At 37.3% G+C, this 24718-nt stretch overlaps 1 protein-coding gene across 6 annotated transcripts in view; it reads right to left on the reverse strand.

Annotated features, from left to right (window-relative positions):
• Positions 1-24718, reverse strand: part of USP9X (ubiquitin specific peptidase 9 X-linked) — a 157773-nt gene that overhangs the window by 34397 nt on the left and 98658 nt on the right. For all 6 annotated transcript variants that reach the window (XM_027607493.2, XM_027607494.2, XM_027607495.2 and 3 more), the window contains exons 17-29: positions 23960-24055; positions 23098-23309; positions 21697-21937; positions 21022-21171; positions 19657-19777; positions 11861-11991; positions 11388-11666; positions 10111-10236; positions 9056-9181; positions 7256-7422; positions 2186-2294; positions 1816-1962; positions 891-1037 (exon numbers count right to left, since the gene is read on the reverse strand). In XM_027607493.2, coding sequence (XP_027463294.1) covers positions 891-1037; positions 1816-1962; positions 2186-2294; positions 7256-7422; positions 9056-9181; positions 10111-10236; positions 11388-11666; positions 11861-11991; positions 19657-19777; positions 21022-21171; positions 21697-21937; positions 23098-23309; positions 23960-24055 — 2052 coding nt within the window. The remainder of the gene's footprint in view (positions 1-890; positions 1038-1815; positions 1963-2185; positions 2295-7255; positions 7423-9055; positions 9182-10110; positions 10237-11387; positions 11667-11860; positions 11992-19656; positions 19778-21021; positions 21172-21696; positions 21938-23097; positions 23310-23959; positions 24056-24718) is intronic.

The following is a 24718-nucleotide window of genomic DNA, read 5'->3' on the forward strand; positions in this document are numbered from 1 at the left end:
TTTATAAGTATGACACACCAAGTTGTGTGTGTGTGTGTTGTATACATTTATCTTTTTTTAAGGAAAGAAATGTCTCTTAGAAGGAAATAATGTTAAATTACTTGTCAGAAGTAAAGATATCATTACATCTGAGAAAATGTACTTGATTTTCTAATAAAAGGATCCCACTTCTAAACACTATTTACTGTAACAAATATACCAAATTTCTCTGATTATCAACAGCAAGTTGACTATAGCACTTAACATTTTAAATAAGTTTATTCCTTTATTTTTTTAGAAGTTCTTATTTATTTATTTATTTGAGAGCAGAGAGAGAGAGAGCATGCACACGCACAAGCGGGGAGGAGGGGAGAAGGGGCAGAGGAAGGAGAAACAGACTCCCCACTGAGCAGGACCCTGAGATCATGACCTGAGCCTAAGGCAGACACTTAGCTGACTGAGCCACCCAGGTGCCCCATGTTTACTCCTTTAATCATATGTATACCAAAACTAATTTTGAATAAAAATATGTACTAAAATGATGCTTTTTGCTTCCTTGAGTTACCACACATGTGAAGAAAGTCACTAAAGAAATAGGATAAACAAGATGCAGTCTCACAAACAGGTCTGTCGTGTTTTAAGTAGACCGATGAAGTGAAAAATTCAGATTTTCTAAATAAAAAAATTCAATAGTGTGTATTTACTATATTAAATACACAGTACTTTTATTTACATACAAAATTTAGAAACTGTATTTAAACAATTACTGTAACCTCTATAAAGATTCTTAAAAAGCAGAAGGCAGAAAAGGTCAAGATAATACACCAAAGACATGATATTATAAACCAACCAGACAGATTTGGTAACAAACATTTAGGAGGTCACAGTATCTAGTTTCGGACAAAACTTACTTTAATGAGATTAGCACCTCCTTTTTCACAACCAATATGATACTTTTTCTCAGGGGTTTGAAAGGCCAGTAACTCTTTTGTTACCCCAAGGTGGCCTTCTAAGATCGTCTCTTCCACACCGGTTTCACCTGTTCTTTTAACATCATCCTGCCAAAGAAAAAGTAACAAATGCCTAACTTATAGAAGGGAGATAGGGAGGGAGAGAGGAGCCACAATTCGAGAACTAGACACACATGAGGTAATTCCCCCAAACCTTTCCATTCTTTTCTAAAACTTTATTTTTTAAAATCATTCAGTGTAGTTAACATACAGTGTAATATTAGTTTCATGTGTACAATACAGTGATTCAACACTTCCACACATCACGCAGTGCTCATCATGACAAGTGCCCTCCTTAATCCCCATCACCACCCCCCCCATCTCTCCCCACCTCCCCTCTGGTAACCATCTGTTTGTTCTCTATAGTTAAAGAGTCTGTTTCTTGCCAAAGCTTTCCCTTCTAAGCAGGATGAAGTTCTCTTCAGAACTTTCTGAGGGCTATAAATGCTACGAATCTCTTCAGAAATAAATTCTCATACAATTCTTAGAGTATCCGGTGTTAACATCAGGAGTTAAGTGCTAGTCTATAGACACAGAGTTTTGATGAGAACAATTCAAACATTTTAGAAGATGAAAATTTACAAAAAGGCCCAAGATTATAAAATCGAAGAGGCTGAAATCAGTATTTCAAGTTTCAAGTAAAACAAAGCATTTTACAAAACTAGCTATGCATTCATTCTGTGAATCATGAGTTACCAAGAACCACCATCACAGAGTATATTCTTTGGTCCTTTTTATTACTCTTTGGTGTTTTTCACTTAACCAACAAACTATCAATAAAACACTATTTATCGATACAATAAACACAGTATTAAAGGTAACTTACCCTAATTCTTTTAAGCCAATCAATTTCATTATTGAGAAGAACTTCAGCATTGGGTATGTTAATATTACTATTGTAAGCGTAATTAAGAAGGTGTCTTAAGAGGGTGAAGTAGTCGCCTGAATGCTTAGCTCTCTCTCTGGCTGTGCTCTGAAAACAATGGTAGAATAACGTGAATTCACATGTCCATGCTCAGAAGCCACTTTTTAAAAACCTAGAGTTAACTAGAGTAAAGGACTAAAATAATATGGGAAGTTATGAATATTTAATAAATATAGGCTGTTATAACTTGAATATAAGCTAAAACCATAAATTCCTGAATGCCTGTTTAAAGAATTAATCACAATGAGAAGCATATTTAAAAATGTCTCACCCCCAACACGGTAAAGAGCAGAGTAATGAAGAAAAGTAGAGGCCTGTGTCCCATGCAACATCTGGTGCACATTAAAAAGAACTGCTCCTGTGCCACCTGGCGAACAGTTCTGAAATAAAAATGTTTCACATTTAACATATTATTTGCACAAAGTAAAAAAAAAAAAAAAAGAAAAGTTTCCAACACTGGTCTCTCTGTGGGGGGGAGGGGTGCGGTGGATTAAGGGTGAATTACAAGTAAGGATACAAGGATACAAGGTAACGCCCCCTGAAGCCAGCAACCCAGGACAGATGAACGGTAGGCTGTATGGCAAGAACTATAACCTCAAATTGTCATAGAAGAGTTTGAGGGAACAAACTGGAACTCCTCTACTGGATACAAGATGGCCTACAGTGAGCTTTACACATCTTTTGGGCCGTCCACAGAATTTTTACTCACTGCGCTCCAGAGCAAACAACTCTGTAGGAATTCTGTTGCAATTACAGTAAGGATAATGCTGCAATGTCCCTTTTATTATACTAGTGGTTCCCAAAGCATGGTCCCCAGATCAGCAGCATTAGCATCATTTGGGAACTTGTTAAAAATGTCAATTATCAGGCCCCATCCTGGACCTGCTGAATCGGAAATACTGGGGCTGCTACCCAGCAACTTGTGTTTTAATAAATCCTTCAGGTGACTTTAATGTGCACTAAAGATCGAAAACCACCGTATTATGATGACCCTCGGAAGTACTTGTCTCTGGTCCCACTACTGAGAACTTTACCTGACAATTATGAATCCTTAAAAAAAATTATATACTATATAGATCTCACTAGAACAAATGTCCAAGAGGCTCGAGACATCACCTATTTACTACTGTGCCTCAAGAATCTAGAACAGTGACCGATGTATAATAGCACGCTAAGAATCAGTTCAGTTACCACATGCACAAATGCTGTTTGTAAGATAGTGGTCTGTCTCCACTAGAAAGTAAGCTCTTTCAGGACAGGGCTTTGCTGATGCCAGAGTTTCTGACACCTGGAAAACGCCTGACATACAGGGAGATGCTTAACAAGTATCTGCTAAGCATCTGTGTGTCTTACAGACATGGCAAACTACATTTCACAGAAAACTATCATGTTTCTGTCTTTGTGCTAGCCAACAAGAGAGCTTAGAACCAAATTTATAGCTCAGTGTAAAGGACTTGACAGCATACGCTTTGTGTACTAACCTCCCTCCTGGATGTTTCTAGGTTTCTAGAAACCTGTACATGGTCTTACAAACCAGGACTTTAGAAGCCTTGTGGGTTAAATTTGATGGAACCCAAGTAAATTGAAGTCAGGAGTACCTAAGTTTTCTGGGGAGCAAGTCCATAATTTTTATTAGATTTTCAAAGGTATATGTCATTTACACTGTCCTAGTTTTATTTTTGTAAAACATAGATATGCAGCCCAAATAAAGTAGGGATCTACATAGTATTTGTCATTTCCTGATGAAATCTCCCTCATACATATAGACTTCTGTGATGCTTTCAAAGAAACATGTGCCTATCTACAAATCGTGTGGCCTGTATCTTTATGACATACTCAAAATCTCATTTCTCACCACCTCTAATACTACCATACTTCCAGCCACGGTCACCTTTTATTTGGATTAAAAGTCTGTTTTTCCTGACACTCTAGAACTTATTCTCAACAAAGCAACCAGAATAAACTCAAAATGTTAGTAACTCAGAGCACACCATTCCTCTGCTCAAAATCCTACAATGGGATGCCCATCTCATGGTTAAAAAAAAAAAAAAAAAAAAAAAAAATCCATGTTGTTAGAATGATCTATAAAATCCTAACAGGCTGCCTGTTAACTTTCTGACCTCATCTCCTACAGCTGCCCATCCCTCACTCACTGCTCCAGCCGCACTGGTCTCCTTGCTGTTCTTTAACACATCAGACATATTCCTGCCTCGGGACATTTACATCTCTTGTTCCTTCTGCTTAAAACATGCTTCCCCCATTATCTGCATGGATCACTACCTTCCTCTTTCAGAGCTTTGTTTAAAGGTCACCTTCTTAGAAGGCCTCCTCTATCCTATATAAAACTAAACTCTATTGACTCCAAACTACTCCTTGTCACCTTCCCTGCTTTCTCTCCATAGCATTTATCACTAACATAACTATGTATTTTCCCACAAGTCTGCCCCTTCCGACTCCCCATCTCCTTTAGTTTGTAGACTCCAAGAAGGCTGCCATTCTGTTCTGTTTACTGCTATATCCCTAGTAGCTAGGATAGCGCCTGATACATAATAGGTACTTGCTAAATTATTTACCAACAGGACTGCCTACCATATTAAAATCGAACACTACTTAGGTCTTAGCATCAAAGGCCTTCTGTAAACTGACTCCCACTAATCTCCTTTACAGTATTATCCTGTACTCCTCTTTCACACATCAAACCAGACTACTCAGCTTTTCTCTGAAAGCACTACGCCAGGGGTGGCAAACTCAAATGTCTTCATCAATGAGAGGTAACATAAAGGAACTGAATAGGTAGGGTATATGGCAACAGGTGCTAGAAGGGGCTGGAAAAAAACACAGCCTCCTAAAGGAATTTAAATCCAATTGTGAGTGATTACAGTAAGTTTAACGTTATGATGTAGAAACAGACCTCAACTAACATAAACAGAGGTCTGGGAGACTTTCCAAAAAACTTACCAGGAAATGTGGCATCGAAATTGAAACTTATATGCAGCAAGGGTCAAATTGTGGAGTGTTATAAATCAAATTTAAAGTTTAGATTTAATTCAAAGGCAATGGGAAGTCATAGAAAGACTTTTTACCAGGAAAACAACATGATCATGCTTGGCAAAGATCACGCTGTCTGCAGTAATACCTTAGTGGTGCAGCACTGGGGTGGGAAGATTAAGGATATTGCAGCTGTCCAGGCAATGGATGCTGGTTGTTTAGACGAGGGTAGAAACAGTATGAGGAGGAGGAAAGTGTATGGAGTCCAACAATACAGAAGTAAAAACAGCATAATGGGGACTGAGGTTGAGGGGGAGCACCGCCAGTGCCCATCTTCCATTTGTATGCACATATAAGTCTTACCCAAACCTGAGCTCACTTGTCACATTCTGCATAGAACCTTCACTTCTGCTCTTTCCAGGTAGAAAGTAACTTACTCCTCTTCTAACTCCTAGAGTACTTTGCCTCTTATGACACCAATTTTTCTCTCAAAGTTCCTTGAGTGCAAGAACTATCTTATTTGACTTTGGACTTTGACTGCTAAGCACATAGTCGGGACTCACACTAATTTGTTCATGGATTATAATTATACAGAGTATAACCTTGTGGAGAAGTTAGAACTCAAGAGGCAGGACTTGTCCTGTAACTTCAGCCTTAGTTCTGCCAGCAGCAGTCTACTTCTGAGTTGCTACAGAATTAAGGGAGAAAGCATACCTGGGAAATGCATTGTACACAGGTATACTGGTTAGTAATATTATGCAAGTATAAACTCTATGCAGGGCCACAATCCTGCATCTGAAATCCTTGGGGCTGGATGTGTTTGGGGATTTAGATTTTAGAAAGGTAATGCCAACAATTCATGTTCAAGTCAGGTTTGCTGTCAAATTCTTGCAAACTGGATATAAGGGCCTTTGAACCTGCAGAGCGGGGTGAGGGCCAGTCAGAGAAGAAAATCAGATATCTAAAGCTCAAAAAGATCTTGATCTTAGAAGTCCCTTTCTGTTGTTGAAGACAAGGGAACAGAGGCATAATGAGATAAAGTATTGTCTACAGAACTTTACTTCATTGTATGAAGTTTCAGGAAAAGGAGGGAAATGGTTCTAATTTCCTATAAGGGGGAATTTTCATAAAGGTCTGTAGAGGGCAGAAAACCTGTAAAACCAAGTTCCTTAATACTTAGGAGCCAAGAAAGTGAAGTAAGTTCCTAATTTAGTTGAAGATTTGAAAATCAATACAGAACAAAACATTTGCTACGTTTGGGCTTGACTTCCCTAAAACTCTTTGGATAATCATCTTTCCTCTCCCCTCTCCCCTGACGTGTTATTAAATAGAACCAGACTCACTCAACCTGTTTATTTTTCTTCAAATACGGGGTTATCTCATGATGATCAAGTCTTTTCAAGGAGGTAACAAACACAATCTTATGGGGGGGGGATCCTGTCAAAGGACTTTTTGAATTTCAAGGAAATTACCAAGGAACTTCTAAAATAGTAGACATTCCCACTAATTCACTTTACAGCATCCTCTGGAATGAGCAAGTTATATCTATTCCATTAATGTACATTTTTTAAAAAAGCTTTATCACTAGGTTTTATTTCAGCAAACTTTATTTTGACTTATTAATTTCATCAGTGATTTCTGTCATTGCTGAATGGCATTTGAGAGCATAACCAAAGTGAACATTTTCTGTCTTTTCACAAAATATATGTAAGACAGATTTACATGTAACAGTGATACTAATTAGAGCTCCAGTTTAAAGAGTTCCTTCATGAAGGTCAGGATTAGAATGACATGAGGATGGAAACCGACTTTTCTACAAACCTGACTTGCACAAAAAGAAGTTTGAAACAAAGTTTATATAGATCATTGATGAAATGATCTTGAATTGAAAACAAGGGCTTTATATAGTTGCTCTTTGTTCTCATTATAAAATGCAAAAGTTCTCACCATAACCCTGATTTGTGAATTTCATACTGAATTAACAATCTCTTGAAACAAACCAACCAAAAAAAAAAAAAACCTTGGCATCTACATATCCAAGACAGGAGGCGAATGTCCTGTTTAACTGAAACCTGTAAACCAGATTTTAAACATGTGCTAAACTATAGATCTCTTAGGTGAAACTAAGTTCTGAAATTAGAAAAAAAATTAATTTTACTTTGAGATTTAATGTTGCCATTTTGCAGAGACTAAAACCAAAGTTAGGCCTAGGCAAAACGTGGTTAAAGGAAATTTTCCTATTGTCATGCTACAGAGACAACAAACACTTGATTTCTGGGATAAATTCTGCCAGCATAAATTCATTTCTGCATAACAAAAGATCAAGTTTCTTATAATTAAAAAAGATACTTACTTGCTGTGACAGTGCAACAGTAAGTCAATAATGAATGTCTGCCAAGCCTTTTCTTTGCTAAGAGCATCCAAGGCTGTCGGAATCAAGGCAAAACATAACGTCATCACTTCCAATGCTTCACAGCAAACTTGTTCATCTTCCAAGTCTGGCTCATTGCCTGCATTGGTCTGTAAAATTATGGTCAGAGGCAAATTACCTAGAGATGCATTTAAGAAAAATCTTGTACAACTTCAAGTTAGTGCTTAAAACTTACAGATCATTTAAACCATTTGGCCTCAGCCTCTCTACCTGCATCTTGAGACCCGTTTAAGAATAGTATGGAAATGATTAAACCAGACAATGAAGTCTTAAATTCCAGTATTTTGCTACATCCCAAGGAGCAATGAAGGAGCACACTGAGAATACCACCTGTTTCTTTGTCCTTCAGGCTCCTAGGGAGCTCCTAGGGATCTTCTGAAGCCAACAATCATTCCTTTCTTAAGGACCACTCTAGCACTGCAGAGTTCGGAACTTATGACTAGTTCCAAAATATAGCGTATCTACAGTGCCATTTTATTCTAAAGCAGTTTTCTTAGACAATTGTTCAGGAAGGTTTTACGGAAGGTTTTACAACCCAAAACATGCTTGGGTAGGTAGCTAATAAATTCTAATCTGACTTCATAAAAAAGTGATGATTACAATACATGCCTAAAAAAGAACAAGCATTCAAATACTATCTGAATGGGGGCACCTGGGTGGCTCAGTCGGTTAAGTTCAGCTCAGGTCAAGATCTCGGGGTCCTGGGATTGAGCCCTGTGTCAGGTTCTGTGCTTGGTGGAGAGTCTGCTTTGCTCTCTCCCCTCCTGCCGCTCCCCCCCGCCACTCATGCTAATAAATAAATAAAATCTTAAAAAAAAAAATACTAGTTGAATGTCCAGGACCTGTACCAGATAGACACTGCAGGACTCTAAAATGTATCCTAGGAAAAACAGGGTTTTTCAACAGGTTATGTTGGACATAAAAAGGAAGCTCTACTAAGCCCAAAAGTTCCTACAAATTTAATTTTCTTTTCTAAATATTTAGCAGTGATTATGAGGGGCAAGTACATATAACAGGAAATGAAAGAGTCAAACACAGCCTCATGTCTATACATAATTTGCTTCATCTAAGGGAAGGTCAGAGATGATACCTAATTGGCTGACATTCTTTCTACCTTTGACTGCTTTAAAAGACAAAAATATTTAAATGCCAGGACACCACAGCTGAAAGTTAACTAAACCAAAATTTACATAGGACAGAAAGATGATGAAGAAAAAGAATGGAGAGAATAGGAAAAAGCAAATTCAGTAGGAGATCATAAATGACTCTAGTGAGAAGCAGAAAAACATCATTTCATATATGAAAAAGCAGCTTTATGGCAGGATTCGGAAGTACTTCCCTTCACAAGTAAAATTTTACTGTATTCTCATCTTACCTATAGCTACCATTTAATTTTCAACCATGAAGATGCAAATGATTGGATTTTTAAAGATAGCAGATGTAAGGATTCAGCCTCACACACAATTAAACATTAATTAATTGACTGACTTTTAAAAAGATTTTATTTATTTGACAGAGAGAGACACAGCAAGAGACGCAACACAAGCTGGGGGAGTGGGAGAGGGAGAAGCAGACTCTCCGCGGAGCAGGGAGCCCGATGTGGCGCTCAATCCCAGGACCCTGGGATCACGACCTGAGCCGAAGGCAGACGCTAAATGACTGAGCCACCCAGGCGCCCCAAACATTAATTTAAAAGGAAATTATTTCTGAGATAGTTCTTACCTTCTCATAAATTTTAGTGATTTCTTCATTTGGGCTAAATACTAGCTGTAATGCCCCACATCCTGACGCCCAGATGATTTTCTGAATAGCTCTAATTACACAGATATCAGGCATGTATCTTGAAGCCTGCAAGACAATGAATAATAAAAATGATTTGATAGCATATGAGAATAAAATAATAACTGGAAAAAAACGTTTCTCCTTGTAAAAGAAATAGGAATGGCTGTGAAGCAGTACTATTATCTTTAGGTTCCCAAATTGCTTTTGTCCCTTTTTTTCATTTAACAGCAATACGACAAAGTATGCTCTCCAAGTTATTAACTGGCCCTATATTACTACTTTCAAAAGCATCTTAAAAAAGACTACAAAGATGATCCCACCACCATTCTACTCATTTTTTTACCCATAAAAAATGAAAACCAAGTCCACACAAACACTTGTATAGAATGGTCATAGCAGCTTTATCCACAGCCAGAAAAGGAAAACAATCCACATGTCCATTGCCAAGTGTATGGATGTAGAATATTCATAATGGGATACTACTCAGCAGCAAACAGGAATGGACTAATGGTCTACACAACACAGATAATTCTCAATGTCGTTATTCAGAGTGGGAGAAGCTAGACATAAAAGAACACACACTGTAGAATTCCACCTGTATAAAATTCTAGAAAATGAAAACTATTCTATAGTGACAAAAGATCACTGGTTACCTGGCGTAGAGGGAAGGGACTGCAAAGGGATATACAGAGTGATGGAAATGTTCTATGTCTTGATTATGGTGGTGGTTTCATACATACCTGCATTTGTGAAGACTGAATTATATACTTTTAAAGGACGCTGTTTACTGTACAAAAAGATGATTCAAAATGGAAAGTACTAACGTTAATATTAGATAAAATTCATGTTAAGGGAACTCTAGACTGAGAGAGTGATTAGAGTGAATGGGCCTTAGGAAAATTCAGCCTTAAATCGTGGTAAGAATTACTTAAATAGAGGTCAAACACAGAACCAGACCTTGCAGGATTTCACAGCTTAAAAAGTTTAATACTAACCTCATCAGATATTTGCTGAGCAAGACGAATGGACACATTTCTAAGCATGCATTCTGATGATGGATTAGGAATGCTCTGAAGGGCACTTTGTAGCACCACGGCTTGATCATGAGTAACTTGGTTGACCTGAAAAAAACCACCATTTTGCTTGAAGTAAGTAATTTGTACAGAACCAGACCCAACCACTTGCTCCCCACCCATCACCACTAGCTCAAAATGACCTCTGTTCCATATATATACACTGGAGAACTGCGATGACTTACACAAAAAGCAGTCCATATTGCCAACAATGTGGGTCTCTACTTTTCCTTGTGCAACAAGGTGCTACATGTCCCTCTGCAAATACCCATTCTAGATCAATTCAACTTGTGTCTCTACATGTGGCCACAGTGTAACTTGCAGACATAAGTGATAAACTGAAGTGATGATTCCAACTCTATCTAAAGACTCAATGAATTACTCCACGCCTCTTACATGTGTGCTTCTGGGCAGAACCTGCTCCCATTTCCCCTGCTCATCATTTTCTTCTTTGAAAAGGAGAAACATTAAGGCATTTCAGTCACAGCTATTGACATTTGCTATTATGACAATATATGCGGTATTCCATATCACATATTTAATGTATCACATATCTAATCAACACTCCCAATTCCCTGATTAAGACCTAAGCCACTTATAAAAAATAGAATGTATATTCCCGAAGCTTTTATCTTCTATTGGTAAACTTAGTAAACCATCACTTGTGATGAATATAGAAAACCTCAAATTTTAGTCAGAATTAAGTGTATAGTTTGACCTCTCGTAAGTAGACACTGAATTATGGCATGTCTTGAGAACTTTTGGTGAGATGGATTAAGGATGCCACCAAAGCGAAGACAGAGTCCAGAGTTGGCGGAATAAGCTCAGAACTGGAGGTTAAGCCTATCAAGGTGGGAAGAGAGATTGGTAGCAGGCTAAAGTCAATTACAACTTTCCTATTACCACCTGTATCTTCATGTATCTGCCAGGTACAAGTTAATAAGAGATTCATATGGAGTTTTTATCAGGTTTAAAATAACTGAAAGCCAAACAGGATTTAAAGGAGTAGGGAGCAATTGTCCTCTTAAGAGTACAGCCAGTAAAAAGCATTTTCACTTTTCACACGAATTTAATAGACGAAAAACCTCTGAAATAAGATACCACTGGAAGGGAATTTGAAACATTCTGAATCAACTCTGAAATCAAACTTTAAAAAATTACCATTAATATAAATAAGACATTTTTAAAAAGTGTATTACCGATGTCATGGGATTCACGCCTTCTACACCTGGCTGACAAGCTTCTGCTACAGCTCGAACATGGCCATAGCCAATGGCAGTTAGCAACAGTTTGGCTATTTTAAGAGCATTGAGGTAAGCACCCCTTCGAGTTTCCATATCTGCATTTGGTAGGAAGTTATTTCTGGTTAGCATGCTCAGGACAAGGGGTAGGCCACCACTTTTCAAGAAGTGAAATTGAAAATCAGAGGAATCATCAGCCAGAGGTGCACCAGCAGGCATTAACAAGGCATAGACTACCTGGAAAAAAGAAAAAGACCGTATTAAAAGGGTTTAAAAAGAGAACTTTTATTTTCCCTATCATCATTGCTAAGAAATTCTTGACCATTTAAAAAAATTTCAATTATAAATTTTATCCATGTTCTTCACATTATCATATAAAAAAAGGTCAAGTTCAAAGAACATGAAATAAATTCAAAAGGGAAAAAACCAACCTCTGTTAGGTATAGCACTTGTGAGGCTGAAGGACCAAAGAAAAGCGAGTCAAGAGATGGACTAAGGCTGCTTTCTCCAAGTTTGGCGTGGTCTAAACAAATAGCTCTTAATTTTTCTATTGTTGTGCTATCTGTAAGAAAACAGGAGACACAGTCTAAAACACAACATAATCCATGCATTCATAGTATTTCACTTTTGATACTTTGAAGACTACTTCAATATGGTCTATCAATTGAGTTAGAGGCTCATACGTCATGAAAAATAGCCGGATCTGGATTTAAAAAAAAAAGATATATGCAAATAATGAATCATGGAACACTACATCAAAAACTAATGATGTAATGTATGGTGATTAACATAACATTAAAAAAAAAAAAGAAAAAAGAAATCACAACCAACCAGTACTTCCTAATCAGTCAACCCAAACATGAAGGAGACAGTATTCACCTAGTCAGAGACCTCAAATCAACGTGCCTCCACAGCCACTAGAAACCTAAAAAATACAGTACACTTCAAAAAGAAGTCTTTTTTTTTTTTAAAGGCCACTGGGTTCAAGTATTTCAAATGAGGTTTTTTTTTTAAAGATTTTATTTATTTTTTGACAGAGAGAGAGACAGCGAGAGAGGGAACACAAGCAGGGGGAGTGGGAGAGGGAGGAGCAGGGAGCCTGATGTGGGGCTCGATCCCAGAACCCTGGGATCATGACCTGAGCCGAAGACAGACACTTAACAACTGAGCCACCCAGGCGCCCCCAAAAAGAAGTTATTCTTATTGAAAATAACAGAAGAGAAAAAATTAGAAGCTCTTCCTTCCAACTTCTCTATTGTTCACCTTCATGACACTATGCATTAACTGTTTTATTTTAATGAAAAGAGCTTAGTGGTACCTTAGAAACTGAATTTTAAAAGGAAAGATGGCGAAGAAAAAAAAAAGGAATATAGGCAGACCGTCATGAAAGACCTGCATTAGCACCTGTTTTCATTAGCCACAAGAAATCCAAAGAGGATGATCACTTTTATGAAAAGAGGCAAAAACAGAATCCAGTGTTTGTTTTGCAGAAAGCTGTTTAAGAGGCAGTGTGCACCCTAAGCAGCGTTAAGTAGCCCCGCAAAGCTCCTTCCCTGGGAATAACACTCAGCAACAGCCCACCAGAGTTTCAGACTGCCTCTGTGAGCATCTGTGTTTTTCTTATTTTGTGCAGCCATTACAACAAGATTTGTCCTAAGGTATCAGAAAAGCCTAAGAGGTTACTTTTTGGGTGTGGGAACACTCAAAAAATTTTCCATATAAACTAATGGTAACTGCTTCTTTGCTTTACACCATTTTGGCTTACAAAAGGTTTCATAGCAACACTCTACTTTTGAGTAGGAGAAACCTATAGTGATTAATATTTACCTCAAAGTAAGCACAGGGTTTCCCCCTCCCATGGTATTAGAACACTAGTTTGCTTGTTTGTTACTTTCTTTTTTAAAGATTTCATTTATTGGGGGGTGGGGGGGTGGCCAGAGAATCTCAAGCAGACTCTGCTGAGTGTGGAGCCCCATGTGGAACTCGGTATCATGACTGAGCCAAAATCAAGAGCTGGACGCCTAACCGACTGAGCCACCCAGGCACCCCCACCTTTCTTTTAAATCACAGTGAAGAGTTTAAAAACAACAAACCCCATGATACAACTTAGCATTAGTTACTAAACATTCAAACTTAAGAATAGTCAATCAACTTTAGGTAGTACTATTATCAAATTATTTCCAAGGTAAATGCACTGATTAAAATACCACTTGATAAATAAGATTGCTTTAAAAAAATTAAAAGCTTTTATTAAGAATAAAGATAACTGAAAATTACTATAATTTCCGTACGGCAAGCTAATTTTATCTTATCAAAAAATCTTCAGTTTGTGGGATGCCTGGCTGACTCAGTTGGTGGAGCACGTGACTCTTCATTTTGGGGTTGTGAGTTCGAGCCCCAACATTGGGTATAAAGATTAAAAACAAAATAAAAAAATCTTAAAAACAAAATCTTCAGTTTGTATTAAAATTGGTTTTCCCTATTCTGAAGGGACAGTGACAGATAATGTAACTAAAATATTGAGTTCTTATAATCAAATATTTGTGAACAGCTTCTCAGGTCATTAAATATTCATCCCCTGTATTATTTTTAATTGGTGATTAAAATGACATTATGTCATTTTACCAGTTTAATCTCTATCATTGGGCATTTAGGGTTTTTTCCCAGTATTTTTTTATACTGAAGATCCTAACAGCTAATCTTTGCAATTATTTATTTCATCAGGAAAAAATCCTGCAAGCAGAAAGAACCACCAAGGTCCAAGACTTCTAACATACAACACCAAATTATTCTCTAAAAACCAACCAATTCATAGGCTGTATTTGAGAATGTCTTATTGGTTTAAAAATATTCTAAGTAGGGGCACCTGGGTGGCTTAGTCGATTGGGCGTCTGCTTTAGGCTGTCATGACCGCAGGGTCCTGGGACTGAACTGTGCATTGGGCTCCCCACTCGGCGGAGAGTCTGCTTCTCCCTCTCCCTCTGCTCCGCCCCCACTCCTGCGCTCTCTCAAATAAATAAAATCTTTAAAAAAGTGGAAGCGCTGAAGAGGAAAAGCAACTCAGTCTGCTTGGTAAAGCAGTATACGTTTTAATCACGCAGTATCAAGAAGAATCTGTTTTCCTGGTGCACACAGAGAGCACAGTCTAAATTACAAGAGATTAAATTACCTACAGAGAAGATTGGAGATGTTCCAAGTTTAACAGCAACTCATAATAGAGGCACCTGACTTCAGGCAGGTTCAGAAAGAACTAAGAGAGGGTAAAGTCAATGACTAGAAAAAAAAAAAAAAAGCTACTCATTCCATCTTGGTTTTCTCCCAGTTTAAAATATATGCAAGCATGCACAAACATTAAATGATTACCCAAAAGTAACACAGCCAGAAACAGAATTCCTTAGAGTCCCTGCTTCCTTTCTTAGAGGAGGGAAGGAGGGAGAGAGATAATGAATGTGTATGTGTGTGTGCATGCATGAGGCAACCACAGTGACAGGGAGGAGGTTAACATTTGTTGAATATTCATTAAATACCAGTCATTAGGCTGGGGTTTTCCATAGACGTATGAATGAATTACCCTTGTAATCCCTGCAATTCCATGAAATAGTTATTAGCCCAGTTTTATAGATAAGGAAGTTCTGAAAAATTAAGAAAACATGTCTAAGGCATGGAATAACAACTAGAATCAGAACCTGAGTTCACTCAAGTCCATTTGAGTCCAAAGCCTGTGATGTGTCTACTGTAATATGATCACTACTGGCTTTTTCAATGTTGGCTATTTCAAATTTAGGTACTATACTTTCATCACATAAAATATGAAAAAAGCACTTTTAGGTTTCCTGCCTGAACTTCTGGCAAAAGCTCACTCCCACCATGTAGTGGCATTATACTCAAATCACAAGATCAGTGATTCTGAAGTGGGTTTGTGTTTTAAATTATGTTGTGAAGGTAGACTCTGCATAAAGCAAAAACAACTGTTACTCAAACACCAGTAAATAAAACAATACAAATTCTAAACAGTACAACAGGTAAAGGATAAGGATTAAATTAAATGGTTGAGAGAAATACCTGAACTGATTCTGTCCCACATTAAACAGAAAACAAGATGGGAAATGCCAATATGGTGTTTGCTTTAGAAAAAGGAGATAATGGAAACACAGTCTTAAAAATTATCTGGGCCAATTATTGAACTGTTATTTATCAGCAACGCACCCACAAACCCCACTACAATGAGAATAACTTATTATAAAATATTATAAACTCAAAGGGACAAATAGGAGATGAAGAAACACTAGAAAGATGTAAGCCAATTCCCGAAGGTATAGAGGGGATGGAAGACAGCTGGCTTAGATGAACCAAGAAGCACCTGTGGGGTTAGTTAAGAGGGTGGAGGGGGTGGGGGAGAGGCTACTTATTAAGTTAATGCCCCACTGAATCCTAGAAAAGCTAAGGATATGAAAACAATAGGTACTTGGGAAAGTAGAGATGAATCAAAGACCTAACAAGAGTGGCTGAAGTCTGCATAAGAAGCAAGTCACCCCCCCCACCCCGCACCAACAATAAATCAATGAAGTTGGGAAGCAGATTTCCCACTAATTTATAGATAAAAATATCAAACTGAGAAAGACGAAGAAGCTGTAGTAGTACCAGTATGAACCCATGTTTGTTTTTTCTAACAGAGACAGATACAGAAATTGATATAGATGTGTATTACTTCCTCAGTTTAATGAAAAGGCCTGGAAACAAGACACCCCAGTACTAGTAAGTTTCTGGTTTCTAAATAACCTCTCACTGAAAGGAGTAATGGCTGATTCTAGGGCTAGGATAAAAGTACTAGATGAGCTTTAAACATCTTGTGCCATATAACACATCACAAATAGGGTTGCCAACCAGTAAATGTAGAATGATCAAGTTAAATAAAATCACCATTTTGCAACCATTACAGAAAAAATGGATTCAAGCAATAATCACAACGAATGGTAAAATCAGTAAGTAAAAGTTTGATGAGGAAAGAGTTACAGGGTCTCAAAACGTCTCTCCAAAAAAGGAAAAGTAACTTTGCAGAGGAGAAATCTGGCAGACATCAATTATGTGATCCAGGATAGTATCACCAATGAAGGACAAACTGACATGTGCCTCCTGGTATAATGCTCTGAGAAAGAGCATCACATAAGTGGTATTCTGGAAAAAAAAAAAAAAGTACAACCTGTATATAACATCAGGAAACAGACAAAAGCTAAGGAGACACATTTAACACCACAACTGATCTGTGCACTTTTCAAAACCATCAGAGTCATAAAAGTCAAAGACTGAGGAACCGTTCCAGATTAAAGATACCACATGAATCATGCAATGTAAAGAAGGTGAATTGGACTCTCAACAAGAAAACAGTTTTAAGGTTCATTATGGAGATAATTAGTAAATGTAAGTTCTATAAATTAATTTATCAGTGCTGTACTTTTTCTTTTGAAAGATTTTATTTGACAGAGACACAGCAAGAGAGGAACACAAGCAGGGGGAGTGGGACATGGAGAAGCAGACTTCCCGCTGAGCAGGGAGCCTGATGTGGGGCTTGATCCCAGGACCCTGGGCTCATAACCTGAGCCGAAGGCAGACGCTTAAGGACTGAGCCACCCAGGCGCCCCAATGCTGTATTTTCTAATTTTGATTAATACCGTGGTAATTTGAAGAGAATGTCCTTGTTCTTAGAAAGCAATAGGTATTTAGGGATAAAAAGACAGGGTATCTACAACTTGTTCTCCAAAGGTTAGGAAAAAAAAATCTTACCACAGAATCATGTAACAAATATAGCAAAACGTTAAGTAAGAACTATTGAATCTGGGGAAGGGTAAATGAGATCGTACTGTTCTTTGTTAAGTTTGAAATTATTTAATAAGAAAGTAAGTTTTTATTTTTTAAAAAAAGATTTTACTTACTTATTTTGAAGGGGGGAGGAAAGCACAAGCAGGGGGAGCAACAGGCAGAGGGAGCAGCAGATTCTCCATTGAGCAGGGAGCCCAATGCGGGATTTGATCTGATCCCAGGACCCCAGGATCACGACCTGAGCTGGAGGAGATGCCTAACCGACTGAGCCACCCAGGCGTCCCGAAAATAAGCATGTATGTATGTATGTATTTATTTTAAGATTTATTTTAAGATTTTATTTATTTATTTGACAGAAAGAGACACAGCAAGAGAGGGAACACAGCACAGGGAGTGGGAGAGGGAGAAGCAGGCTTCCCGCCAAGCAGGGAGCCTGATGTGGGGCTCGATCCCAGGACACTGGGATCATGACCTGAGCCGAAGGCAGACGCTTAACAATTGAGCCACCCAGGCGCCCCCAAAATACGTTTATAATAGGAAAAAAGGTACTCTCCAAAAACGAGAGACAAGCAGGAAACAAAAGAAAAGAAAGCACCTATCAGTATTAGACTTCAGGGAAGTAAGTACAGTCTACTAAGTTGTCACACATGTTTCTAAAACCCCAATTAGCTCATATTCAAAAGGCAAATAAAAGGGTGTAAGTATAATGTGGAAGGTGCCAGTATAACAGAAGAAGTGCAACTTTCAAAAACAACAAAAACCAAAACCAACCAAACAAAAATCCTGTGGCCTGGCAGCTGTACAGGAAGAAGCCCTTTTAACTTCTTAGGAAAAATGAAAAGTGAGCACCTGCACACAGACAGAGCTTATCCTGAGAGGTGCACTCCCAGCCTTTCAGGACTCTGGGTGTTTGTTCTGGGCCCACTTTAATTGCAGCCCATCTGTCTCGGAGCTCCATGTCCCCGTGTTATCTCAGCATTACCAAGTCAGCACTTTCTATTGGTCTCATGTCTTTTTATTATCTGCTAAGGCAGCCTTCAACCACGTTCAACTACCTGGTGGGCTGTTCAAGTTCTCTCTGAAGATCCAAATTATTTATTTTTTTAAAGATTTATTTATTTGAGAGAGAATGAGAGATAGAGAGCACGAGAGAGAAGAGGGTCAGAGGGAGAAGCAGACTCCCTGCTGAGCAGAGAGCCCGATGTGGGACTCGATCCCGGGACTCCAGGATCATGACCTGAGCCGAAGGCAGTCGCTTAACCAACTGAGCTACCCAGGCGCCCGATCCAAATTATTTTTATTAGTGCTGTTTAAACTGTATGTGAAAGGGCTCCTAGTCTAGGGTATTATAGCCCAAGCAGGGTAAGGAGGACATCCTTGTGGCGGGGCGGGGGGGGAGAAAAAATTTCAAGAAAGGCCCAAGACACAGAACCTGAGAATAGGGACCCCCTGCCATGGAAAAGGTGAAGAAAGAAGTCCCACAACAGTAGCTGTATAGAAGGCAAAGAGCAACAGATGAGAGGCAGAAAGGCTCCAGAAAACAGTGAAACCTGACAGATCATATAATGCAAATAACAATGGGAAATTATTTTGAGAAGTTATTGGAAGATCTATGGGATGAATTAGTGATAGGTGTACAGAAAATGAAGAAAACGAAAAGGTGGTATTAAATCCAGTAAAAAAAGTTGTCAGTAATCCAGGCAAACTACTTTTCAGACTCTTGAAATGTAAATTTACATTTTAGCATCAATTTTAGATTACGAATTTAAGCAAAAATGGGGAGAATGTGAGAATAAGACTTAAGTTTTCATCTCTACGATAGAAACTCAGTAGGTATCTAAAACTGACAAAGACACAGTTGTATGAGTTTATTATTTACAGTTATGTTATACATATACAAGAAAAAAGCTGCACGTTAGTGTTTGTTTCTAAGGAATAAAAAAAGAAACAGTGCGACAGATGACACATGGCCCATAATACGGTGCAGAGGTCAGATAAATATTTAAGGTTTTGCAGACCATAGGGTGGTCAGCCACAACCACTGAGCTCTCCTGTTTTAAAAACAAAAGTAGCCACAGTTAGTAAATGTAAATGAATGAGCATGGCCACACGGTAATAAGTTTGTTTAGGACATGAAAATATAAGTTTCATGTAATTTTCATGAACCACAAAATATTATTCTCTTGATATCCCTCTTCCCCCCAATTTAAGAATGTAAAAACCATCCTTGGCTCCTGGACTGTACAAAATCAGGCAGTGGGCTGAATGTGGCCTGTGCTCTGTAGTTTGCCAACTCCTGATGTGGTCTATATAACAAAGGATATTCCATCTAGATAGATAATTTGTTAATATACCCTGTTATTGTCCAGCGTATATTTTATGAGCATTATACACATAAAAAAATTCTTACCTGGTGGCATAAGTTTCATAAGTACTCTTGCTCCATCTCTAAGAGGAGGCATATTTAGGCTGCTACCTAAGTCTGCAACTTGCCAAAGGAAAGAGATGTATCTGGGATGCAGTGACATTATCTAGAATACAAAATATACAAACCACTTACCTATAAATTACACGCCCCCCCAAAAAAAACAGCCAAATAAGTAATTTCCACACTTTTGTGTCATTTCTACTCTAAAATGGCCTGTCTTAACCATCATTCCACCTGTAGAAATCCTTCATGATGTAGACTGAATATATTATCCAAGCTATCTCCAATAATTTCTGTGTGACAGCTCTTTTATTATTTTGTTAAATTATTTCTCTCATACGTACAAGTTAGACTCCATATATGCCAAAAGCTGTCATGCCTGCAAATAGTTAAATTCCTAATCCAATGTTGTAAGGAGCCAATTCTTCTGACACTGGAGTGGCTGGTTATTATCGCAGCCATTAAAATTCCTTTGGGGAGGGGTGGAAGGAGAGGGTAAAGGAAGGAGGAATAACTGTTTCTTTAGATACTAGATATGTTAAGGAAAACTTGAGAAAGATTGCAGACATTTTCCTACAGAAACAGTTGTGAAGAAAGGATTCATTTCCGTGGTACGAATATAAGATACAGTGATATTTTTCTAAGTTTATATATTTTAAGAGTTTTAATTCAGCTGTATAATAGATTAATTTTATGAAACCTAAAAATACTGTATCTAAAGGGAAATGTTTTAAATTTCAACCAAGTTACAAATCACCTTTCAGATCTAATCTGAAGTTGATGGTTAACTATACAGTTAATTGATATTTTGCCACATTAAATTGTACACTTCTCAAGAAAAAAGAACTAGTCTATATACAGCTGGCCCTTCAACAACACGGGTTTGAACTGCACAGGTTCACTTACACACATATTTTTTCCCACAAGCACAAGACAGTACTATAAATGTATTTTTCCTTCCTTATGATTTTAACATTTTCTTTTCTGTAGCTTTATTATAAAAATAAATACAGTATATTATACATACAATATATAATACAGTAAAAATACATAAGTATACACACAACATACAAAATATGTGTTCATCAACTGGTTATGTTATTAGTAAGGCATTTGGTTAACACTAGGCTATGAGTAGTTAAGTTTTGGGGAGTTAAAAGATATACATGGAAAAAAAATAAAAAAAAATAAAAGATATACATGAATTTTCTACCTCACCCCCGGGGTGGGGTGGGGGGAGGATAAGGGAGGGGCAGGTGGTCAATATGAGGTCAAACTGTATTTCTTTATTCTCAAACTGTATTTCTATAATGCCCTGCATATAGTAGCTCAAAACCATCTACTCACCACCCCAGGTAAACAGCTTTCCACTTCTGGATTGGGACCATCACTGTAATGATTACCATGGTTTCCAGGAGACCCAGTTGAGGAATCAGAAGAACTATCAGGGCTTGAAGGCATATTGGAACTTATTTGTGTAAGTTTGGCTGTAATTAGCTGAAAATAACATACAAAGTTAGTATCGAAGTCAAGGAAAAATATGCAGAACAGAAGTTAGTAACATACCAACAAACAAAAAAACTATAGGCAATACTTCTAGAAATACAATTAGTAGGTGCTGCCTAACAACCAAAGAGTTTTATTTTTACAAAACTTCTACTATATTTTAAGTACCATAATGCCAGTCTTAGTGTTATAATCCATATACCTAATAAAGAGCCTCACACATAACAGGTGCTCAATTAATATTTACTAAATAAATTGTTAACTAGTCAAATGAAAAATAGGTTTGACTTTCTTCTTTTTTTTAAAGAACATTTTATTTATTTGACAGAGACAGAGAGAGAGCACAAGCAGGGAGAGGGAGAAGCAGACTTCCCGTTAAGCAGGGAGCTGATGTGGGGCTCGATCCCAGGACCCTGAGATCATGACCTGAGCCGAAGGCAGATGCTTAACCAGCTAAGCCAGCCAGGTGCCCCAGGTTTGACCTTCTTGTAAAGTTTGGTAATTACAGATACTTACTGATTTATCTTTTAAGTTTAATTGTCCAATCAACTTTCTGTCGTCTGCAGGATCTATCAGTTCACCGCCCACAAAGAGCTCGATTTTTGTATGAGCTACATTGGCTTTAATACGATTGAGAATATATCGTCTTACTGAACCGATCGTATCATTTGTATGAGACCATACGTCCAAGTCATCAACTTGTCTGCCCTGGTTTGGAAATCGAACTATAAAAGAGAGGTGTTTACCACGGAAAGCTCTGAGGAAGGGGAGGGGGGGAGAAAAAAAATCCTAGTTAGAATTTCGTATCTTCTTGTAAAGAAAATAAACATAGGAATTTAATATTGAATATTTTCTTATTAAACAAGAGAAAGTGAGTTAAGGATACTTATTATTTTTAGGATCTTGAAAATAAAAACTTATTGTCTTTTAATTTCAAATATTTTAAGTGATCTTGAAAATACAACAATCATTTCCCACTGTTATTCTTGTACCTATGCTTGCAGAAAATGAGATGACTAGTTATAAGAAATTAATCAGAGACCTGAGTTAACACTTATTTTAATGCCATAAAAGTGCAACTCACTAAGACTATTTTTAAAAGTGAAAGATAAACTTTAGCTTGAGAATATTAACAAAAATGCAAAGATGTGAATTTTTTCTGAAAAATTGTTAATATCAAACTTCACACCCCAAATAATATTTGTTAATATCTTTTTTAAAATTTTATTTATTTGAGAGGAGAGAGAGCGCAAGTGAGCGAGAGAGCAAGAGTGGGGGATGGGGAGAGAGCCAAAGGGAGAAGCAGACTCCCTGCTGAGCAGGGAGCCCAAAACGGGGCTCGACCTCAGGACCCTGAGATCATGACCTGAGCCAAAGGCAGATGCTTAACTCACTGAGCCACCCAGGCGCCCCTGATAACATCTTCTCATAGGTAATAAGATACAACAACTAAAAATTATATTCAAGAAGCAACTTTATATAATTTCATGGTTAGCAATGAGAACTCTTCTAAAATAAATACTGATAGCATTCCTTCTATAAACATCTCTAAATTATAAATACTATTTGAATTACTCAATGGTGAGACGAACTTAACAGAAATGTTAGTAGGCCTTTTGGAAGTATTTCTTGCTATATCAGCTACCTGTCAAAAGCAACTTATTTTAAGAGTTTTCCAATTATTCTCCAATCTTACTATGCAATTAACTGTATAAATGAATGGCATCAAAATAAACTTATTATCATCCTTGGCAACTTAACAGGTACTAAAATCATGGCCAAAAAAAAAAAAGGAATACAAAGAGAAAACTAGACTTAATGCCCTACCAAAACAACAACAAACAAAAACTAGATCCTGGGAAAAAAAGGTCTAGGAAAACACCAATTAATTAATTAGCAGATCAGTTATTCACAAACCTTGACATAGGTAGAATTGTTCTTTCCTCGTGATAATCACTGTCACATTCATTTATGTACTCTCTTAACACAGTTAATACTCGAACCATTCGAACAGCTTCCTGCCTTGCACAATTAATACTGTCTTTGTCACCATCCAAAACACACAACGTGTCATAAGAGGCTTTCAAACGATCAAAGCAAGACTGAATGAAGTCTTCATGGATTACCACCTACAAATAATGGGCCAAATAAAGACAGTCCAAGATGCTTTAAAATGTAAAAAAAAAAAAAAAAACAAATACACTTAAAAACATTAATTCAATTAAAGATGGCAACAACTAATTAAAGATAGCTCTCAATTATTTAACCAAAATCTACACTGACAATAAAACATACTATGTTTTGTCAAAGGAAGCTAGAGTTATGTACCTTAAGAAGTATGAACTCGATATTAAAAAAATGAACTTCGGAGTATGTGGTAGAATCAAAAGAAATTCAGTTAAAATCTCATGCCATAATTATATTCAAAATAATCACTTCATGTAATTATCAAGACAAGATTCATTTAGATAACATTTTATATAATGGAAAGAGAGACCAAATATATTAGATAAATACTATTTTTAAAGCAGGATCCACACTCAACAGGGAGCAATGTAGGGCTTGAACTCATGACCCTGAGGTCAAGACCTGACCTGAGATCAAAAGTCGGACACTCAACTGACTGAGCCACCCAGACATCCCTTTTAGGTGTATTTTTAATGGGAGTTGAAACAAAACAATTTAGTTAATTCAGAACCGAAGAAAAAATTCTTATCAGCGAAGAGTTCTTTAATCAGAATTCTAATTTATCGAAGTTTTAGTGGATGTCAATCCTTACCTGATTGACCTGCAGCCTCGGACCAAGGTTTGTATATATCTCTTTAAGGAGATCTATAGCTCTGCTGGCAATATCGTCATTACTTTGAATCACGACCTAGGTTCAAAAGATTCAAGTATAAACAACTTTCATGAGTATTTTAGCTGGACATTTCAATTCAAACCATATCCTCTGTTATTTTCAACACATTACTCAATAATAATTCGAGGGTATATTTACTTGATATTCAAGTAAATCAAGTAAAATTAAGTGGAAAAAAACAGACCGAAAAACAGTAATAAAATGCAAAACTCAACTGTTTGAATAAAGCAATCTAAGAATGGAAGGCACATATTACTAAGAACAAAATATGCTTTGACCAGTATTAACCCCACAAATTAACACCTTGGTAACCAAGTTGTAAGACACTGAAGGAGGAATTCAAGTTACTTAAAAAGAAACAAAATATAAATGAAATACTGTTTAGCACAAAGAGCTACAGTATGTTCCCCTCCATTTCTATAGATCTTCATCACTCATCTAATTATACTGGTGGTCTTCAAACTATGTGCAGAACTCTAGGGGGTTGAAGAAGTGTTTTAAGGCTGACCCCTATGTAGGCTTGGGAAGGGGGAAGGCTGGGAAGTACAGGGAGAATGAGCAGAAAAAACAAAAACCCAAAGAAAAAAAAAACAAAACAATAGGATCTCTCTTCTCCAACTAGTTTTACATTTTGGAGTACTGTATAAATTTTTATTTTTAAAAAGGGTTCTGGCTGTT

Source organism: Zalophus californianus, chromosome X (assembly GCF_009762305.2).
Source record: "Zalophus californianus isolate mZalCal1 chromosome X, mZalCal1.pri.v2, whole genome shotgun sequence".
Taxonomy (NCBI): domain Eukaryota; kingdom Metazoa; phylum Chordata; class Mammalia; order Carnivora; family Otariidae; genus Zalophus; species Zalophus californianus.